Raw genomic sequence first — 18,117 nt, forward strand, 5'->3', positions numbered from 1 at the left:
ACTGCAACAGTGCTGCTTCTAGGCTGCTTTCCTATGACAAGGGACAAGTTGAGCATTCGTGAGATCTCCTCCTCTGCTCCCCACGCTGGGATTACAGGCACACAAGGCCATGCCCTTCCTTTTATCAGGGTGTCGGGGATTCAAATGCAGGTCTTTCTGCTTGCACAGCTGGTGCTCTTACCCACTGAACCATCTTCCCAGGACTGCCATCTCTCTTCAAGAGAGAAATGCAGCACTCACCCTGCTCCACTCTCTTGAGCCTTCTGAGTTTCAGCACAGGCTTCCCTGACATCGAGCAACAGCCTCAGCTTCCACAGAAAAGCACTTCCTGTCCTTGCCATCCCAAACAGACATAAAATCAAATGTCATGAAATAATTACCAAAGTAACTGATATTTGTACTCACCTTTGGACCTATTAGTTTATCTGCTGTCATTTTAGCAAAAAGTTCTGCTGTCTGGGATCGAACCTGTGGATGTGTTGAATTGCAGAACATATCCAATAAATAAATCAAAGCTCCTGTGAAAGAAAGAAAAATAATCAGTGCTTATATGCAGTAAGCGACTTTTCTCATCAGCAGTTTCTATTCACTTTCCACCTAATTTCAACTCACTACATCTTATACTTTTGATCTCTCTCTCTGTCTTTCAATGAAGTCTCACTATATTGCCCAATTTGAGCCAAAGTCCTTGCCTCAAACAATCCTCTTGTCTCAGCCTTGTGTAGCTGGGAACAGGGCCACTACAACACCCAGCTAGGTGTTTTGATTTTTAGAACTCTACATCACCAGACTGTAAAGCAGCTCAAGATGAAGGACAGCACACTGAGCTAGATGGATGAGAAAGAGTTGTGTACATTACCCTTTGCCATGGCTTCTTTGATTATCTTTGTATTCGATGCCAAAGCATAGAGAGTCTCCAGAACGAGCTGACGGCCTGTAGAGCAAAAGACATATCAACCCCTTGGCTTCCATTTACAGGGCACCACCGTGTGCCAGACCCTTAGCCAGATGTTATGGTGTATCACATTCCACCCTCACGATAACCAGCAAGACAGGTACTGCTATGACTGTGCTGTGCTCAAGCTGAGGCCTGGCACATCCAGTCTAAGGTCTCACAGAGAGTTAGTGGTAGAGCTGGTTTCCTACCCATGTCTGTTTCCCTCTGAAGTGCACACTCACGACCACTATGCTATACTACCTTTCTACCTCACTGTTTCCTCCATGACCCAAATCATCACTTCCTAATATCCAGAGGACACCCTACTAGGCACCTAAGATTTCTACCTGTTGTTACTGTCTTAGGGAACTGGGGAGAAGAACAACTGTAAACTGGTGTTGCACTCCCCAGTCACAGACTTTTTTTCTCCTCAGCCAGGCTGCATGCTATCTAAGTACACTGAACTAATAATAAACTTTGCTCCTTCAGAGTCAAGTGGGAATGATAGACAAGAAGCTAAAGAAATGAAGAGTTGACAGAGAGGAGAGAGGCTGACAAGCATTGGACTGAGACTAAAACAATAATAACAGTGCTCTTTAGAAAATAAGAGTCGGCGAAAATATCTAAATGTAGCTATTTTACTTATAAGAGTAAAGTGTTGAGCTGGGCGGTGGTGGTGCACACCTTTAATTCCAGCACTCGGGAAGCAGAGGCAGGCGGATCTCTGTGAGTTCAAGGCTACCCTGGGCTACAGAGTGAGTTCCAGGAAAGGCGTAAAGCTACACAGAGAAACCCTGTCTCAAAAAACCAAAAAAAAAGTAAAGAAAAAAGTAAAGTTTTGGGTATACTATGTAAGTGAAGCAGTAATAAATTGATACTTTATCGTTTTAAAGGTTATTTATGTGTATTAATGTTTTGCCTACAAGGACATCTGTGTACTACATTTGTGCCTGGTGCCCAGAGGTCAGAAGAGAGCATCTGAAACTGGAATTGTGAGTTGTGAGCTGCCATGTGGGTGCTGGGATCTGAACCTGGGTCCTCTCCAAGAGCAGCCAGCGCTCTGAACTGCTGAGCCTATCTCTAGCTCCTAAATTTGCATTTTGAAACTACAATTTATGTCATGTTTTACTTTACCAACTAGTTTGGTTTTGCATGAAGTCTTACAAAGCTTGAAAAAGAAAAGGAAAAGCAGTTTAATCTTGTAGCTCTGACAACAATAATCTACAAATGGCTTCTTAAGGTTGCCATTTTATTGTTTTTCTTTCTTTCTTTTTTTTTTTTTAAGATAGGATTTGACAATGTAACCCTGGATGGCTTGGAACTCACAGAGATCCATCTGCTTCTGATTCCTGAGTGCTGCTATTTTAAATAGCTATTCCAAGTTTGTTATTTAGTCAAAAGAAAACACTACTCAAGAAAAGGCAACTCTACTTAATTAGATATGAAGAAACAACAAACAATAAAAGATAAGTAAAGAGGGCCCTACTTTCAAGACTGAAGAGAGGTAGAATGAAGGTCCACACAACATTCAGAAGTTAGTGAAGCTGACTAGTAATTTGTTTTGTGATTGAAGCTATACTACAACTGGCCGAAACCTCAATGACCTTCCTCCCACAAAACAATCTTAAGGCAAGAAGCAGCCCAATGACCACCTATCACAGTGGACAACTGTACTGCTTTCAAAGAAGCGGCATCACCACAGGCTGTATTCAGAATCAGGCTGCTGTATTCCACAATCACCTTGGTGGTAGTATCACCATGGGTATCAGATCAGTAGAAGATAAAGGGCAGAGGACTAAGTGCAATCACTACTACCATAAGCACAGTATCCCAGACGTAATACCCAAGTCACAGTACTCAAGATCTTTTCATTATAATACATCATGGAATACCAGTACATTTTAGTTATTCATACCAAGACTATGCTCAAACTGACATTTCTAGGTATTTTCCTTTGGTTTTAGACTTCTCTCACTTCCCAACTTTCTACTTTTATATGGGAGACAACATAATTTCATTTATACAAATAATTAGAAAAACAAATCTAATATGGTGAGTATTACTTTAAATATTCTAAAACTCAATATGAATGACACATTTCAACTTTTGTATCAACTGTGATCTGCTGTCCCTTATGAGCTATTATGCTGTGGTTTCCAAAATTCCATCTGTGCATATACCTACTTGATGGCAATGAATGTAGAAGAGCCAACAAATTGGACAAAACCATGGATTCTGCAATATTATTGACACAGTCTTGGTTGGATGTCACTATATTCACAACCTGAAAATTAATCAACAGGGTATTAAATAATTTTGATCCTAAATTAAATGAAGTGATGGTTTTATAAAAGTGACAAAAATGTTTGGAAGACAAAAAAATTTTGAGAAGAGTTTAATTTCAGAAGATTGGCTATTATTAATTCGATTGTTTGAGAAACCTTCTGTCTGACATATAATTCCTTCCAGAACTGTGGTCACTGATGAGGGGGTGGTTAGGGAGGGCTGGTCTTCACCATGGCTTTCTCTTGCTTTAGAAGTAAATGTCCTTAGCAGCTAACACAACAGACTGCTCTAGCCTCCATTATAAAGAAATTGGTGCATTTTTCTTTCAAAGAAAAGCTGCTTCAAGTCTAGCCATTGTTGTATATAGCAAAAGACTGATGCCACTTGAATCAGGTTCAGCATTCCAAAGCACTGTATCCTAGACCTAATAATGTTTGATAAAAAGGTACAAGATTTCTGAAGGAAGTAAATAGTAAAACGTGTTTTTCAATGCAAAGAACATGCTTGTTAATGCTTTCTGATGAACTTAACGACTACTATTTTATTAAGAATATGATAAAACAAAAGGTAATCTTGGGACACATTACACAGTGTTTTTTTTTTAAAAGCTATTTCTGTACCTGCTCCTGCAAGGTTGAAAGTGGTGTTTTGGGTACCAAACCATGTGCTGTAATGACAGGGCCATCTGAGGATGACTGTAAGCCCTTACTCTGAGTTGCCTGGACAAACATGACCATGATCAGGGGCTTCCTGACTCTGTCAACAGCTGCAGCCAAAACAGCATCCTGTGGGACTAATGGTGCCATTTTTTTGGGGAAAGGGCCTCCAACTTCTCTGGGACCCTTACCACCCGAGGGCTTGTGACACTCCTCCCATAACTCTTCACCAAGGGCTCTGCAAGCCTTGCCGAATGCTTATATTTGTCCTAGGTCTACAAGGAGAGGGAGCAACTGAGGGGAAAGAGGTGAGGTTGATCCTCAGGAGATGTCCTGGTCATAATCTCTTTCTGTGGGCACCAAGACAGGGAACTGCCTTCTCCTCTTGCTGATCTGTGGCTACTAAACTTTCCAGTAAAGCCTGGTCCCTAACACACTCCACATGGCACTCTACAATATACCCAGGCCCTGACACATGCCAACAACCACAGACAGAACCACCCTGAATTTGCTCTGTAGAGTTACATTCATAATTACATTAATTCAGTTTCAAAAATACATGAATTTGACCCAATAGACAAAGTGAATATAGCCTACAGACCTTCATCAACTTTAGATAATGATTACTCAATTCTCAAAGCACTGACAGTGGTAGGAGACACAACATTCCTTAGTACAAAACAGTTTTACCTCTAAAGCCAGTTGCTGCACTTGACCAGCTCCATGGACTCGGAGCAGAGAAAATATTAACTTAAAGTGCCCAGTGCATTCACATTCAGAACCTAGGGAATGAGAACAAGTAGTCATTTTATTTACAAGAGACACAGTTTAGGCCTTTGGAAACACTGTTATTTGCTGTGAAGCCTATCTCTGAACTCTGAGCAATGTCTGGAAGCAGCACAGGGTGTTAAGTGGCCAAGAACAGAGCATTCGAGTTTCTTTGGTCTGCTTACATGCCTTCCTCTAGTCCCAAGCTAAAAACAAGAACATTTTCAAATAATCAGTATAAACACAGCTCAAAAATTTTAAATAGAGGAAGGCAATTTTACTTATTACCTCTACCAGTAGTCCCCAACCTACAGCCCAAACACTGCATGAATCTCAGGACACATATGAACATAGCCCAATACAAGGTAAGCTGACTCAAAGCGTTGTGGTTTGGGGGTGGGGGTGGGGAGTAGCTCACTTATCCATTGTCATGCACGAACTTTGTAGATGATAATGCTTTGCAATGTTGAAAGATTGGACAGTTGTGTCTAGGCTTTAGGATTACTCCCTCAGCGTAATTCTATTTGGGAGAATATGGTATCATTTAGCCTTTAATTAAAACTGGGACAGAACTCTGCTGCTTGAAGACAACATCACAAACAATTTAATATGCACACACCAGGGATTCTTTGTAACAGAACAATGTTTCCATTCCTACCCACTTCAGTCCCAATTCCATACACCTGTTAGCACTCTTGTTAATCAAGCAAAACACAGAACAGAGGGTTTTGTTCAGCACACAATTCCTTCTGCTACACACCCATAAAAGAGTGCAATCCATAATTTTTTGAGGTCGTAGATGCCTTTATCCCCAAAAGCCTGAAAACATTCAATAGGCTACTTAAAAACATTTTTTTAATTTATTTTATGTGCATTGGTGTTTTGCCTGCATGTATGTCTGTGTGAGTGTGTCAGGTGCCCTGGAGCTGGAATTACAGACAGTTGTTGAGGTGCACTGTGGATGCTAGGAATTGGACCCAGGTCCTCTGGAAAAGCAGTCAGTGCTCTTAACCGCTGAGCCATCTCTGCAGCCCTTTCAATAGGCTACTTTTAAATTCAGTTTCACACCACTTCTTAATAGGTAAGAACCGTCACAACTAAGCACTGGGATGCTGAAGAGCATGGAAGGCACACAGTCCTAACAGAACTTCAGGGGTAGAACAACGCTAAGTTCCCAGTCAGGCCTGCCTTGGTTTTTTACTAGTTGCAAACCACAGACTTCCTGTGTTAAAGCTTCACTGTGCCTCGAAACACCTGTAATACATTATGATGACAACCCCAAACAATACAGAATGATGTTCTCTTTGGGTTTTAAGAGTCTTTAGTAACATCTCAATGTACCTTGTGAATGAATAATTTTCCTAATATTGCTACTGGTTATGTGAACAAAATTTTGGCAAATGCCAAAATGCCAAAAATTTTAATAGCACTTCAATATTCATTGAAGAGGGTAAATAAATACCTTAAAGAAATTTAAACTGGGGATCCAGCATCCTCACACAGACATACATGCAGGCAAAACACCAATGTATATAAAATGAATAAATAATTTAAAGAAGAAAGAAAGAAATTTAAATTTGTGAATTTGTGCTTTTAGAGTCTCCCGCTGCTGGCATAAGCTAGAAATGAAGGCCATGCGAGGGTCACTTCATTACTAGCACTATACCTACCTAGACCCAGGCAGCTAGGATGGTCATCTGGGAGTTTTTGAATGTCCTTTGAAAGACATTTAAGAGAAGAACTCTCACCCATTTTAATATTTCAATTTTTACAATACCAAAAACTTTAGACAATTTTCAAAAAATATGAGTGTCTACATGCAAATAATACTATGTTGAGGACAAAAGAGGCAAAATTTAGATCATCTAATAAATAAATCCAAGCATGTGAACACAATATGGTAATTTATACCAGCAATGTAGAAATTCACTCTAACAAATGGTGCTATTTCAGTTTGTTTTTTTCTTAAACATGAATTCTTTTAAACACAGTACCTCGACCTCTCTCCTAGCCTTAGGAGATCTCTGGAGTCAACTCCCTTTATTATGATGTCAATGTAGCACAAGAGTCAAGGGTGACTCTTCCCTGAGTCTCCACAGTAAAACGGTGCTGTGAATCAAGGGCACAACCACACACCTGGGTTGTACTTGATGACATTCCTCAGAGCCTCCAGAGCCATTTCCACTCTCGGTAAGCGGTCCCCATGCTGCTCTGACTCCACTTTTGCAGTATGTGTGATGGCCATGAACGTGTGGAGGTACTGGGCCTGAGAGCCGATGTAATCCAAGAGACTCGCAGCAAACTCTTTTGGAACCTAAGCCAAGTACACAAATATGTGAATGTGTGTGCCACTGTAATAATCTCTCTTGAAGACTCTACAGCAAAAGAAAACCCCCAGAATCTGAATGGATGTGACAAACTGTGACTACACAGCTATGCATAAAGGAGCGAGAAAATCAAACCAATCAAATTTACTACACTGTCTGAGGTCTTACACACTTTCACCAGTATCTTGGTAACATTTTACGAGTAGGATATTTGTCTCCTTTACCAATCTAAATAAGAGCGTATGTGATTTTTTATAATTAAATTGCATTTTTATAAGACAAAAATTACAGTTACAACAGAAATTCAGAAGCTAGCTTCCCAATGGTCTTTTCTAATCATTTAACTCATTTTGTTGACTAGCTAAACATATTATCCTGTGAATAATAATATACACCATAATTTAGTAAATTCCTATTTCAGGAACAAATTCTAAAATAAAGCATTACTTTTCACCCAGCTTGGTGGTAAATGTCTGTAATCTTAGTTACTTGGGAGGCTGAGGCAAGAGAAGTTTGAGTTCAAGGCCAGCCTAGGCTAGAAAGTAAGACCTTATCTCACATGTATGTGGGCACACATCCATGCACATATACAATATGATTCACTTCTCTCTTTATAAGCCACTCAACTACAAAATTTTTGCCTTTCCCCCAAAGCAGCAAATAAAAGGGACAGCTAAGAAACAAGGAGTTGTTTTATGAGCTTCATAAAACTGAATTCTTCAGCAATCTAGAGCAATGGTTCTCAACCTTCCCAACCCAATCTGCAACCCTTTAATACAGATCCTCATGTTGTGGGGACCCGAACCATACAATTATTTCATTGCTACTCCTTAACTGTAATTTTGTTACTGTTATGAATTGTAATGCAAACATCTGATAGGCAACTCCTATGAAAGGGTTATTTGACACCCCCCCACCTCCCCAAAGGGTCATGACCCACAGGTTGAGAACCACTGATCTAGATGAAGAGGCCCATACTTAGCCAGGACAACTTATAATGAACTCAGCAAACAAAGAAGTGTTGATTTTAATTTGTACAACTTGAATAAGGTAGTAGTCCTCAGTAAATATCATCAAAGACATCAAATAAAATTCAAGGGCAAACACTGACCTCTAGCTGGAAAGTTGGGACTTCATTATATACTCTAACAAAAATCTCGCCCACAATCAGTTCTTTGGCATGGTCACTGTAGACAAATTCTGCCCCATAAGTTTTGTCACAATCACCCTTTTAAAAAAGAAAAAGACGGTTAGATGTAAGAATTTAATGTCCAGTTTGTAAATCTACCCTGTTTTGTTTAACAATGCACTGAACACTTCCAAGAGGGCACATGTGGTGTGGCGTGTGTGGAATAGGCACAGTGACAGCAGAGCGTTTTACTTCTGCTAAGACTATTAGGACTCATTCTGAAGTCTCAGAAGGTCACTGGAGTGAGTCAAGAATTAGAGTTGGCAATATAAAGCAGGTCATGACACTGCTCCTCTCCCCCCTCTAGTGGACATTTAGCTTGGCCATGCTATGGGCTGGTGGTAGTTGGCTGAGAAATGAGCACATTTGGACTGGGAGTTACAAGAACATATTGAATAAAAGTGCCCAATTCTCCCGGTGCATTAATAGCTTCTCCATTAGAAGGAGGTGGGTAAGAGGAAACGTCAGTTTTGATAATGGAAGCTTTGACTGATAGGAACAGCAGTTTGTGAGCAACACTTTGGGGGCATGAAAATGATTAAACATGCTAGCTGCATGGAAGTAGTAACGTAACAATAAGAAAATCCTAAGGCAGGATTTTCAGGATGTTTTTATTATTTTTAATTACATGTGTGTGCCTGTGTGTGGGTTTGTACTGGTGAGTCAGGTGCCTTAGGAGGCAGATGTGACAGACCCTCTAGTACTGGAGTTACAGGAGTTAGGAGCTGGTCTAAGGGGTTGGGAATAAAACTCAGATCCTCTGGAAGAGCGCTGTGTACTTCCAACTGCTGAGCCATCTCTCTAACACCCTAAAGTGCTATTTTATACAACACCAGGCTATCCTTAAAATGTGCCAATGACGAGGTAGACAAAAGCTGTTGGTTTAACTGGTAAACAGCACATTTTGCTTCAAGACAGATTCCATCAGAATAAGCCACCTAAGAGCACATAAGACATTAACACACCTTTTTAATCATATTTTCTTGTTGTGACTCAAGAAATTCAAGCAGTTCTGCCCTTGTAGAGTTGTTCCACATCAAGTAAGGGCTCTCTGTGTTGCTGTTAAGCATCTTCAGAATCTAGGGAGACAATATTCCTGTTAGGTGACACTCAGGGAGCCTTGGGAAGCTTGCTAATGTCCTCTCTGCGGGGCGCTTACCCACCCCCACCCCCACCCCCACACCCCCACAGCTCCCCAGAGTTTTCCTGAGTGCGAGCAGCAGGAAATATTAGATAGAAGGATTTAGATTGTGGAGATAAACAGACAGAAAATAAAGGATCGCCTCAAGAGGGCCTGGAACCTTTTCCAACGGGCCCTGACTGTCTCTTCCCAGGGTATTTATTTATAGAGACGCCAAGGGATGGAGCAAAAGTCCTCCCCCCCACAAAGCCAAGTGCAGACCATCTCAGACACATGCACTCAGGCCCGTGGTCCTAATCATCCTCTCTATGTGGACCTGCTGGGTCAAGCCATGAGGAACCTGAAAACCGGCTCTCACAGCCCTCCATCTTGCTGTACAGGAAAACCAAGGCTACAAAAGCTGACATTATTTGTCATAGGTCTTACATCAGTAAATGTGAGACTGGGGTGAAACCTGAGCCTGATTTCAGTCAACTCCTTAATCTTTGCTCTGCTCTGTGAAAACCCAGTACCCTAAGTATCTAGTTAGCAGTAAGTGTTCCTAAATACACCTCATACTTTCTTCACATACATATGCATGAAACAAAATCTATATCTTTATGAAGCTTTCCTACTAAGGAAAATGGGGGTGGGTGGGCACAGCTTGGATTTCCTGTCCATGCCCTGACTCAGGCTGCACCTGAGGAGTTCTGCAGGCAGATGATGCTTCCGTTTGGCTCTCTTCAACTGTAAGTGTTAACACATATTCCATACCTCAAGTGTTTGAATGAAAAAAGTTTCCATTTCTCATTTCCAGAGCTCTAGGCCAGGAAGAAAGTAAAGCATGTGTGGTGTCTGAATGAGAGTGGCCCCATAGGCTCATATATTCGAATGTCTGGTTCCCAGCTGGTGGAACTGTTTGGGAAGGATTAGGAGGTGTGGTCTTGTGGAAAAGGTGTATCACTGAGGGTGGGTTTGAGGTTTTAAAAGTGCACACTAGGGCCAGTCTCACCTTCTCTCTGCCTCTGCCTTCAGATAAGGAGGTAAGCTCTGAGTGACTTCTCCAGTGCCTTGGGCCTGAAACCACCCTCCCTGGCATGGTGGTGGTGGACTAACCCTCTGAGAGTATAAGCAAGTCACAATTAAATTTTTTTTAAAGTTGTCTGGGTCATGCTACCTCTATTTCTATTACAGCAATAGAAAAGTAACTAAGACATCATGTAAGCTTCATCATCTACAAAGCCACCCAAGCCTTGCCTTCAATGGTTGTAAGACTACTCGAGAAAAATAATAAGAAACATCCTCACACTGAGAACAAGACAGTTTAAAATAAGATTTCATTAAATACAGATAGACATTATGGAAAGACTTGATTTTAAAATAAAAAAAATTTAAGGCTGTAGAAGGTAACCCTTAAATTTCTAGTATTTCTGTAGAGGATGTCTGTAGTCAACAAAAAGCATCAAACTGGAGAGCAGAAGACCCAGGGGACAAAACTGCTGACTCCTCCTTAGGGGAACTGAAACGCCCATACGAGAGCACAGTAAGCACATACAAACTATCAAGCAAGTGAGGGCTCAGACTCTAAAAGTACCTGGAACTTTAGAAGCCTGAGGACTTTTTCCTCATGAAAGTAAAAGATGACAGAAATGAAGAAGGGAGGGAAAGAGGAAAAAAAGGACCTCCATTCTACCACTCAAGGATGACCATAGCTAATATCCGGTGCAGATCCAATGATCAACTGGTTTTCTAACACCAAACATGGGGTCTAACGTGTTCATTTAAAATCTCTGTTGTTTGAGACAAGTCTCATTCTGTAGCAAGGTTGGCCTCAACTTTGTATAATCTTCTGCATGAACAACCTACATGCTGTATTAAAGCCTTGTAATGTCCCGAGGCCTCTCTTACCCAAAGCACTTGGCTCAACACCTACCTAGTGCAGCTTTACAATTTAATTCCTTATTGCTATTTTCCTAGACTGCTTCTCAATGACCCTTACCAAAAAGGATACACGTTATGATGGTACTGAAATAGTACTTATTCACCACGAACTGCTGTAAATGTATGGATGAGGGGGTGTAAGCTGTATGGATTTATTTTCAGCATTTCAACCTTGACCAAGAATAAACTATGACTTATAACAAATGTCTAAACTAACTTGGTCCCTGACTGGAGAAATCACTGCAAACTGATTATCTTGTCCTTGCCCTTTGTGATTCAAGGTTGGTAAGAATAATGGTGGGCTCTGTTGCTGAGAAACATGAAGCTAATTCTCTGTCCCAGGGGTCAGACTCTAAGGTCTATTGTCACTGCTATAAACCTACAGTACACTCAAGTTTCTTGCCTGAGAGAGCAAGCAAGTGAACATTCAATTCTCAGGTTTCTCAGAGCAATCGGTATTATCCTGTTCCTTTAGTACTTAAAAGATTTTGCACTGTTCACAAACTCGGCTTAGTGCTCTAGTCCATACCTCAGTAGCACTAGCCACAGCAAGCTTTCTGGCAATGTAGGGCGTCAGCAGGCCAGCCAAACTCTTCCTTACGGTTGGATTTTCTGGTGTTGCTTGGTCATCAGGCAAATACCCACCAAGGCGACTCAGAGCATGAACACTGAGTTTGGCAAGACTGTTGGCCACTTCCTGTTATAAAAAACAAACAAACAAACAAAACTCAACAAGACATTAAAGTAGGTATGTTTCCTTACATAAGTGACACAATTAGCTTTAAGGTGTCAATACTGTATAGAAACATTTTAATGATCAGCAAGGAAACAGCTGGCACAGGTGTACCAACATCAGCACTACAGAACCTATACATTCAAGGTTTACTTTGTTTTTAAATAGGGAAACCCTTAGTACCGACATGCTCACCTGTACCCAATGCAGTGTCTTACAGAATCACCTGGAAGTGGGGTGAAGAGGAAGAGACAGGAAGGAGACCTAACTGCTAGATGCACATGCTGGGAATATGAGCAGTGAATGACAACAAATATGAACCAAGAGATAGAAAAAAAAAACACCAAAAACTATAAAAATCAGACAAGTACAAAGGTGCTGGGAGAGCTAGTCCCAAGAGCCTGATATGTCATTATATTTCCCTACTATATAATTCTGAAATCATAAAGTTGACTGAGTAACTAAGAAAATATTACATGATTTCTGTTCCTTCAATTCCCTTGCCTTAAATCCTTCAAGCATAAATGGTTAAAATCAAAAGTGGTTGTGCATAGTAGTGCCAGCTTTAACCCCTGCACTGGAGAGCTGGGAGACAGGAAGACGGTCTGGGCTATGAAGTGATTTTGGTGTCACTCTGGGTTACATTTAAAGAACATCTTCAGGAGCAGTCAACAGCCATCTTGAAGCACAGCGTCTCTGAATGGCTCAAGCTTTGCTTCTCAATGGTTCACTAAAAGTCTACATGGGTTTGGGTTTAAAGTTACCTGCTGGTTTGTTTCTTCATTTTTCTGAATGCCACTCTCTTCCAATGTATAGTCGTAGTTAAACAGATAACCAAGCAGATGCCACAAAATTCCAGCCTGAAATAGATGTGTCTGCAACCAGAAGTCCACAGCAAAGGAACTGACGCATTCCACTGCAAGGGAGGCCACCCGTGGGATACTCTGCCAGGAAAAGAACAGAACTGACTTGCAGGGTGAAAACCACTGCCAAGGGAAAACAGCTATGGACACATGCCAGCTTAGCTATCTTTCTGTACAAAATATCTTCCAGTGTGCAGACTCAGAGAAGCAGCAGCTTTCTCAACTTTCCTATAAATGCAATAAGGAATAGCACCACTGCTAATACGATCACACCAACATCCTTGTTCCTACTAAACCCACTGAAGGCATCAAGCAGAAACAGCTGAGGAACTCGGTTCAGTTCCCAAGATCAGCACCTCCATTCTATCTATTCAACACAACAAGTCTCTTCCCAGTCAGCCATACCATCTTCAGAGCCGGCTTGTCTCGGCAGTGCCAGGTTGGGAGGAATCAGCATGTTCTTGGGGCTCGGAAGCCCTCACAGTGACCTGTGACCCATCACAGGTGTTTACCGAGTCCTGCCCTTTATTAGATTTTAGTCTCATCTCCTTCCTGCCTTAGAAACTGAGAGTCACTTCTAGCTGTGTCACTACAGTCTTACTTTGGGGGTCAGAGTCAGAATAAACCCACCATTTACAGCAATGCTTCTAGGAGAATACTTCAAAGATACAAGTACTTGACTTAGGAATAATTTTGGATAAGCCGTAGCTGTAAACCAAACCTTTGCTGTTTGAAAAGAAAACCCACACTGACTGTACCCAGAGAGGACAGGCGTGAGCTATACCTTGCCAAAATACAGCACCCGGCAGAGGTCCTTGATGATGCCAGGCATTTCTGTGATCTTCTCCCGGCACTCCTCAAACTGTGCAGCCACGCTATAGCATCTGCTTATGTGTCCACACACCTACAGACAGCACAGGAGACAGAAGCAGTCACACAGGTACTCGTGATGTAAGACACGACAGAAGACAACTCGGAACAGATGTGTGAGCGATACTTAATGTGATATGGGATGCTCCAAAATTAAACAGGACATTTTGGTTAAATTAGGAGAAATCTTAAGATTTCTTATAGATGCAAAGGCCAGCATACCATGGACAAACATGATAGCCTGGTTTTGTGCCATCACTGAGCTAAGAATAGCTTTATTTAAAAAAAAAAAAATGTGCACCTGACAGTGGTGGCACACGCCTGTAATCCCAGCACTCAGGAGGCAGAGGCAGGAGGATCTCTGTGAGTTCAAGGCCAGCCTGGTCTACAGAGCAACTTAAAGGACAGCCAGAGCTGTTACACAAAGAAACCCCCATCTTGTAAAACTAACAAACCAACCAACAAACAAAACCAAAACCCACAAAAGTGGGGGCACAGGTTACTGCAGTGAAGACATTTGGTGGTGTTCTTACAGTGTGACCAGCAGCACCAGCCTTGCATGCAGCCTGCTTGAGAACCACATCATCTGCCCCACTCTATGTTGAGAGACTCAGTAGCGTGTAGGGTGGAAGGCAGACCCATGTTTTAAGGAGCACCCCAGTTAACCTCTAAACCACCCATCTAACATAGCATTTAGCCTCACCTGCACTGACATGTCACTTAGTTTACTGGAGCGATTCAGGACAGCCACGCAGCGACTAAATGCCTCCTGTAACACCTGTCAAAGAAGTGTCCCATTAACTCTCCACTGGAACTTGAAGGGTAAAAAGCCTTTTCCAGCACGGATAGAACACATAACCTCTTAATGTTACATCTTTGGTAACTAAACACTCAACTGACATTTGTTAAATAAACAAGTAAATAAAGGGCCTCAGGGGCTCGCTGCTTTGTAAAAGCATTCCCAGAAACTGTAAGCAACATTATCTTTACCACCTCTGAACTCAGGGCTCCGACTATGCTATAGCACTACTCTGCTATAATAAGTGCTATCTGCAGGAATAAAGGAAAAGGAAAAACTGCACCAAATGCATTTGTACTGGGATCCTGGATGTCAAGAGCCAGCTAACGTGCCTGGACAAGTTAAGATAAGCCTGAGGCTTGTCCCTATTACCTCTAACCCGTTCTCTCTTCTGAGCTCTTCGGCATTGAGGGCTGAGCAGTTGACTGTGTGGAAAGCCAGCTCTGCAGCCGCAGGCAACAGAGGAGACTCTTTTGAGAAAAGGAGGTCATCTGAAGTCTCCATTGTTATAGTCCTAATTAGCATGGGGTATCCTGCATATTTATAAGGCTGTAACTCTGAAATAACAGAAAGACAGTGTTAAAGTTAAACATGACTCAGTTATGGTACCTCAAAAAATAAAACAGTCCACATATTAAACAACTCCTAATTTACCTTTCCTTTTCAGTGAACTTATGTGGTGAATTACAGTACTTCCTGCTTAATTAACAGCACTTGGCATGGACACAACTGATTGTTCAGAATATCAGCCTTCTGTCATCCATGTGACCATTGTAATTTTTCACCTGATTATATTCAGCAACACACAGCAAGTGCTCCGGAAATCACACTGTCACTGAGCACACATTTCTCTTAAGGAGTACAAGTGAGAACTGTGTGACCAGCTTCTAAGAACAGGCTTCCCGCTCTTTCTATCTTATTATTTGTTTTAAACATTTACAAATCCCGAAATATAAACTGTTACCAGAAATACTAAATTAAAAAAATGTATTAACTATTTACCTAGTTATGTTTTGGTAAGTACACTCAGAGGTGAAAGCTGTCATATATAGGTATACAAAGAGAATTTTAAAATCCGTTTGTTTTTTTAAAAACTATCAAATGAGGCAGATATGCAAATAATCATTCATGATACATATTTTTAATTTTTTATGTGGATGAGTTTCTTTGTCTGCATTTATATATCACTGTGCATGCCTGATGCCCTTCTGGCCAGAAGAGGATACTGGATGCCAGGAATCTGAGTTACAGATGTTGTAAGCTGCCATGTGGGTGCTGGAAATTGAACCTAGGTCTTGTGGATGAAAGTGCAGCCAGTGTTCTTAACCACTGAGCTGGTTCCCCAGACCCCCTCAGCCATGATATTAAGAAACTCTGTAATTTCACTTGAAATAAGAATACAGTGCTTTAAATTATACTGTTTTAAGCTGGCTTGAGAAGGAAAAAAAAGTGAACATGTATGTGTGTATGTACATATGTATGTATGTGTTTAAAAATAAATTATTAAGGGTTTTGAGTACATTTGTAACCTCATTCTTAGTTCCGGAAGCCATTTAACTAAGGTGTTTATGTACATGCTTGCTTCGAGTCATATACAAAAGTGTGTTGATTACAGCTCTCCTCAATGATCCAATTGCTAAATTCTCAGCTGCCCCCTCCAAAATTCAATTACAACGTTCTCTCATCTTAAGCTCCCCGACAACCCATGCTGTCCTCAAACCCTCACTACGCACGACTCCTCCCTTCTCTCCCCACACCATCTTACATTGTTCCCAGGCCAATACAACTGTCTGCTGTATTAAACCCAACAAAGAATTAAATATTTTCAATATAGCCTTAAATATTCTGGGATGTTAACTGCTAGGATGACTACAATGGCCCTGAAACATATGGACAACCCTGAACTCTGAAATGGCACTTCTTTCACAGAAACCAGTGAAACTATTCCAAAGGACATGGGGTCTTGAGAGAGACAGCATGAAATAGCAGATGTGAGATGGACAATCTTTTCAAGTTTCTTCTTCATTTAAAAACCCAAGCATGCTTGGTGTTCTCCACCTTCTGGGGCTGCTGGAGTCAGGTCAGGCAGTCTTTGACATGTCACTGAAGATCATTAAATAATCTTTAAATTCCTGATTCCATTTACTAACTGATATATCATTTAATATATCATTTAGTGTTTGCTGCTGAATGGCTAAACACAGAACTAACCATGTAGCACCACAGAACTGAAACATCATTTGGGAAGAAACAATGAAACCTTGTTGGCAATGCAAACCACTGAAAAGCACAGCAAAGGAAAAGGCACACAGCAGGCATGGCTCGAGACCTTCCTCTGGAAGGTGGCTGCTTTCCTTAACCAGAAACTCAATTCCCAGAGTCCTTTGCAATAACAATTCCAAATCGTTTAGAATATACTAGAGAACAAGTAACTCAGATTAGTTGTAAAATAATCTATGATCTGTCATGACAGAGGATTTACCTTCTTTATGACGGTTGAAAAGGATGCTCTGTGTTTTCAGAATTAAAATTATATTCTCTGGATCTGGCCCATCCACTATTTTTGTTGACTTGGTACATAAAAATTCATATGCTTTATTTACTTTTTCAAACATGTCCTGTATGTAACCACAGATAATTAGGTTTTAATTAGAAGTTTTCTAATTAAAATTTAAAACAAGACATTATTGGTACTTGGTTATTATAATTTACCAATTTCTTTAATTATTTTACCTTTACATTAAGGAATTCATTCCAACTGTCCTCTAGCTGGAATACTGTAAGAGGGAACTACATTTGTTTTTCCTGAATAAGTATCCAAGGATTTCAATTTTACACAAGGAAAAATATTTGCATAAAAATGTAAATATGCCATAAGTATATGTAAAAACACACAGTGCTTGTGTAGCATGCATGAAGCCCTGGGTTTCCAACTCAGCACCGAAGAAGCTGGGCATAGTGGTATGTGCTTGCAACCCCAGAAGGCAGGAGTAACAGAAATTTAAGGTCATCCTTGGCTATATGACAGCTAGAGATCAGCCTGGGATATATGAGAGCCTGTCTCAAAACAAAACAAACAAACAAGAAACACAACAAAAATCCTTTAAGTCCTCATATATACCAAAGAATGACTCAATGCAGGAAGATTATTGATAAGAACTACTGTTCATTTTATTCTTTAAAAACTTTTTTTATTACATTTTCATCTGTGTGAGGGGTCAGCTGCCGCCTCACATATGGAGATGAGCAGACAACTTGTGGGAATTAGCTCTCTTTTTTCTTCATTTTGAGTTCTGGGTTCAGTGGCAAGCACCTTCACCTGCTGATTTTATCTGAGTCCAAGCAATACTGCTTACTGAGCACTAATCCAAGCACTGTGTTAAATTCTATTATCTTATTTAATCTGTAAATTAGCTATTCCGGTGTGTACTAGTAGTGCCTTCATGAGGATCCTGCAACTCGGGAGACAATAAATGATTTTCTTCTAAATGAAACATCAGTCAGCAGCAGTATAAGCCTCACGTAAGGGCCGGACTCCTACCAGTTTCCCTATAACAGTCTTATGCAGTATCTTAATATCTGAAAAGTTAAGCCTAGCAATGTGACAAGTAATGCCAAACTTTCTATT

At 40.9% G+C, this 18,117-nt stretch overlaps 1 protein-coding gene across 5 annotated transcripts in view; it reads right to left on the reverse strand.

Annotated features, from left to right (window-relative positions):
• Window positions 1–18,117, reverse strand: part of Dnajc13 (DnaJ heat shock protein family (Hsp40) member C13) — a 118,038-nt gene that overhangs the window by 16,686 nt on the left and 83,235 nt on the right. For all 5 annotated transcript variants that reach the window (XR_013052916.1, XM_006983611.4, XM_016002167.3 and 2 more), the window contains 13 exons: window positions 16,972–17,107; window positions 14,862–15,046; window positions 14,394–14,468; window positions 13,605–13,724; window positions 12,722–12,901; window positions 11,754–11,921; window positions 9,129–9,242; window positions 8,086–8,202; window positions 6,784–6,961; window positions 4,570–4,661; window positions 3,122–3,221; window positions 860–934; window positions 406–518 (listed from right to left, as the gene is read on the reverse strand). Coding sequence is in view for 4 of the 5 variants with exons in the window: in XM_006983611.4 (XP_006983673.1) it covers window positions 406–518; window positions 860–934; window positions 3,122–3,221; window positions 4,570–4,661; window positions 6,784–6,961; window positions 8,086–8,202; window positions 9,129–9,242; window positions 11,754–11,921; window positions 12,722–12,901; window positions 13,605–13,724; window positions 14,394–14,468; window positions 14,862–15,046; window positions 16,972–17,107 (1,653 nt within the window). In the remaining variant the exon portion in view is untranslated. The remainder of the gene's footprint in view (window positions 1–405; window positions 519–859; window positions 935–3,121; window positions 3,222–4,569; window positions 4,662–6,783; window positions 6,962–8,085; window positions 8,203–9,128; window positions 9,243–11,753; window positions 11,922–12,721; window positions 12,902–13,604; window positions 13,725–14,393; window positions 14,469–14,861; window positions 15,047–16,971; window positions 17,108–18,117) is intronic.

The sequence above is a fragment of the Peromyscus maniculatus genome, chromosome 7 (assembly GCF_049852395.1).
Source record: "Peromyscus maniculatus bairdii isolate BWxNUB_F1_BW_parent chromosome 7, HU_Pman_BW_mat_3.1, whole genome shotgun sequence".
NCBI lineage: Eukaryota > Metazoa > Chordata > Mammalia > Rodentia > Cricetidae > Peromyscus > Peromyscus maniculatus.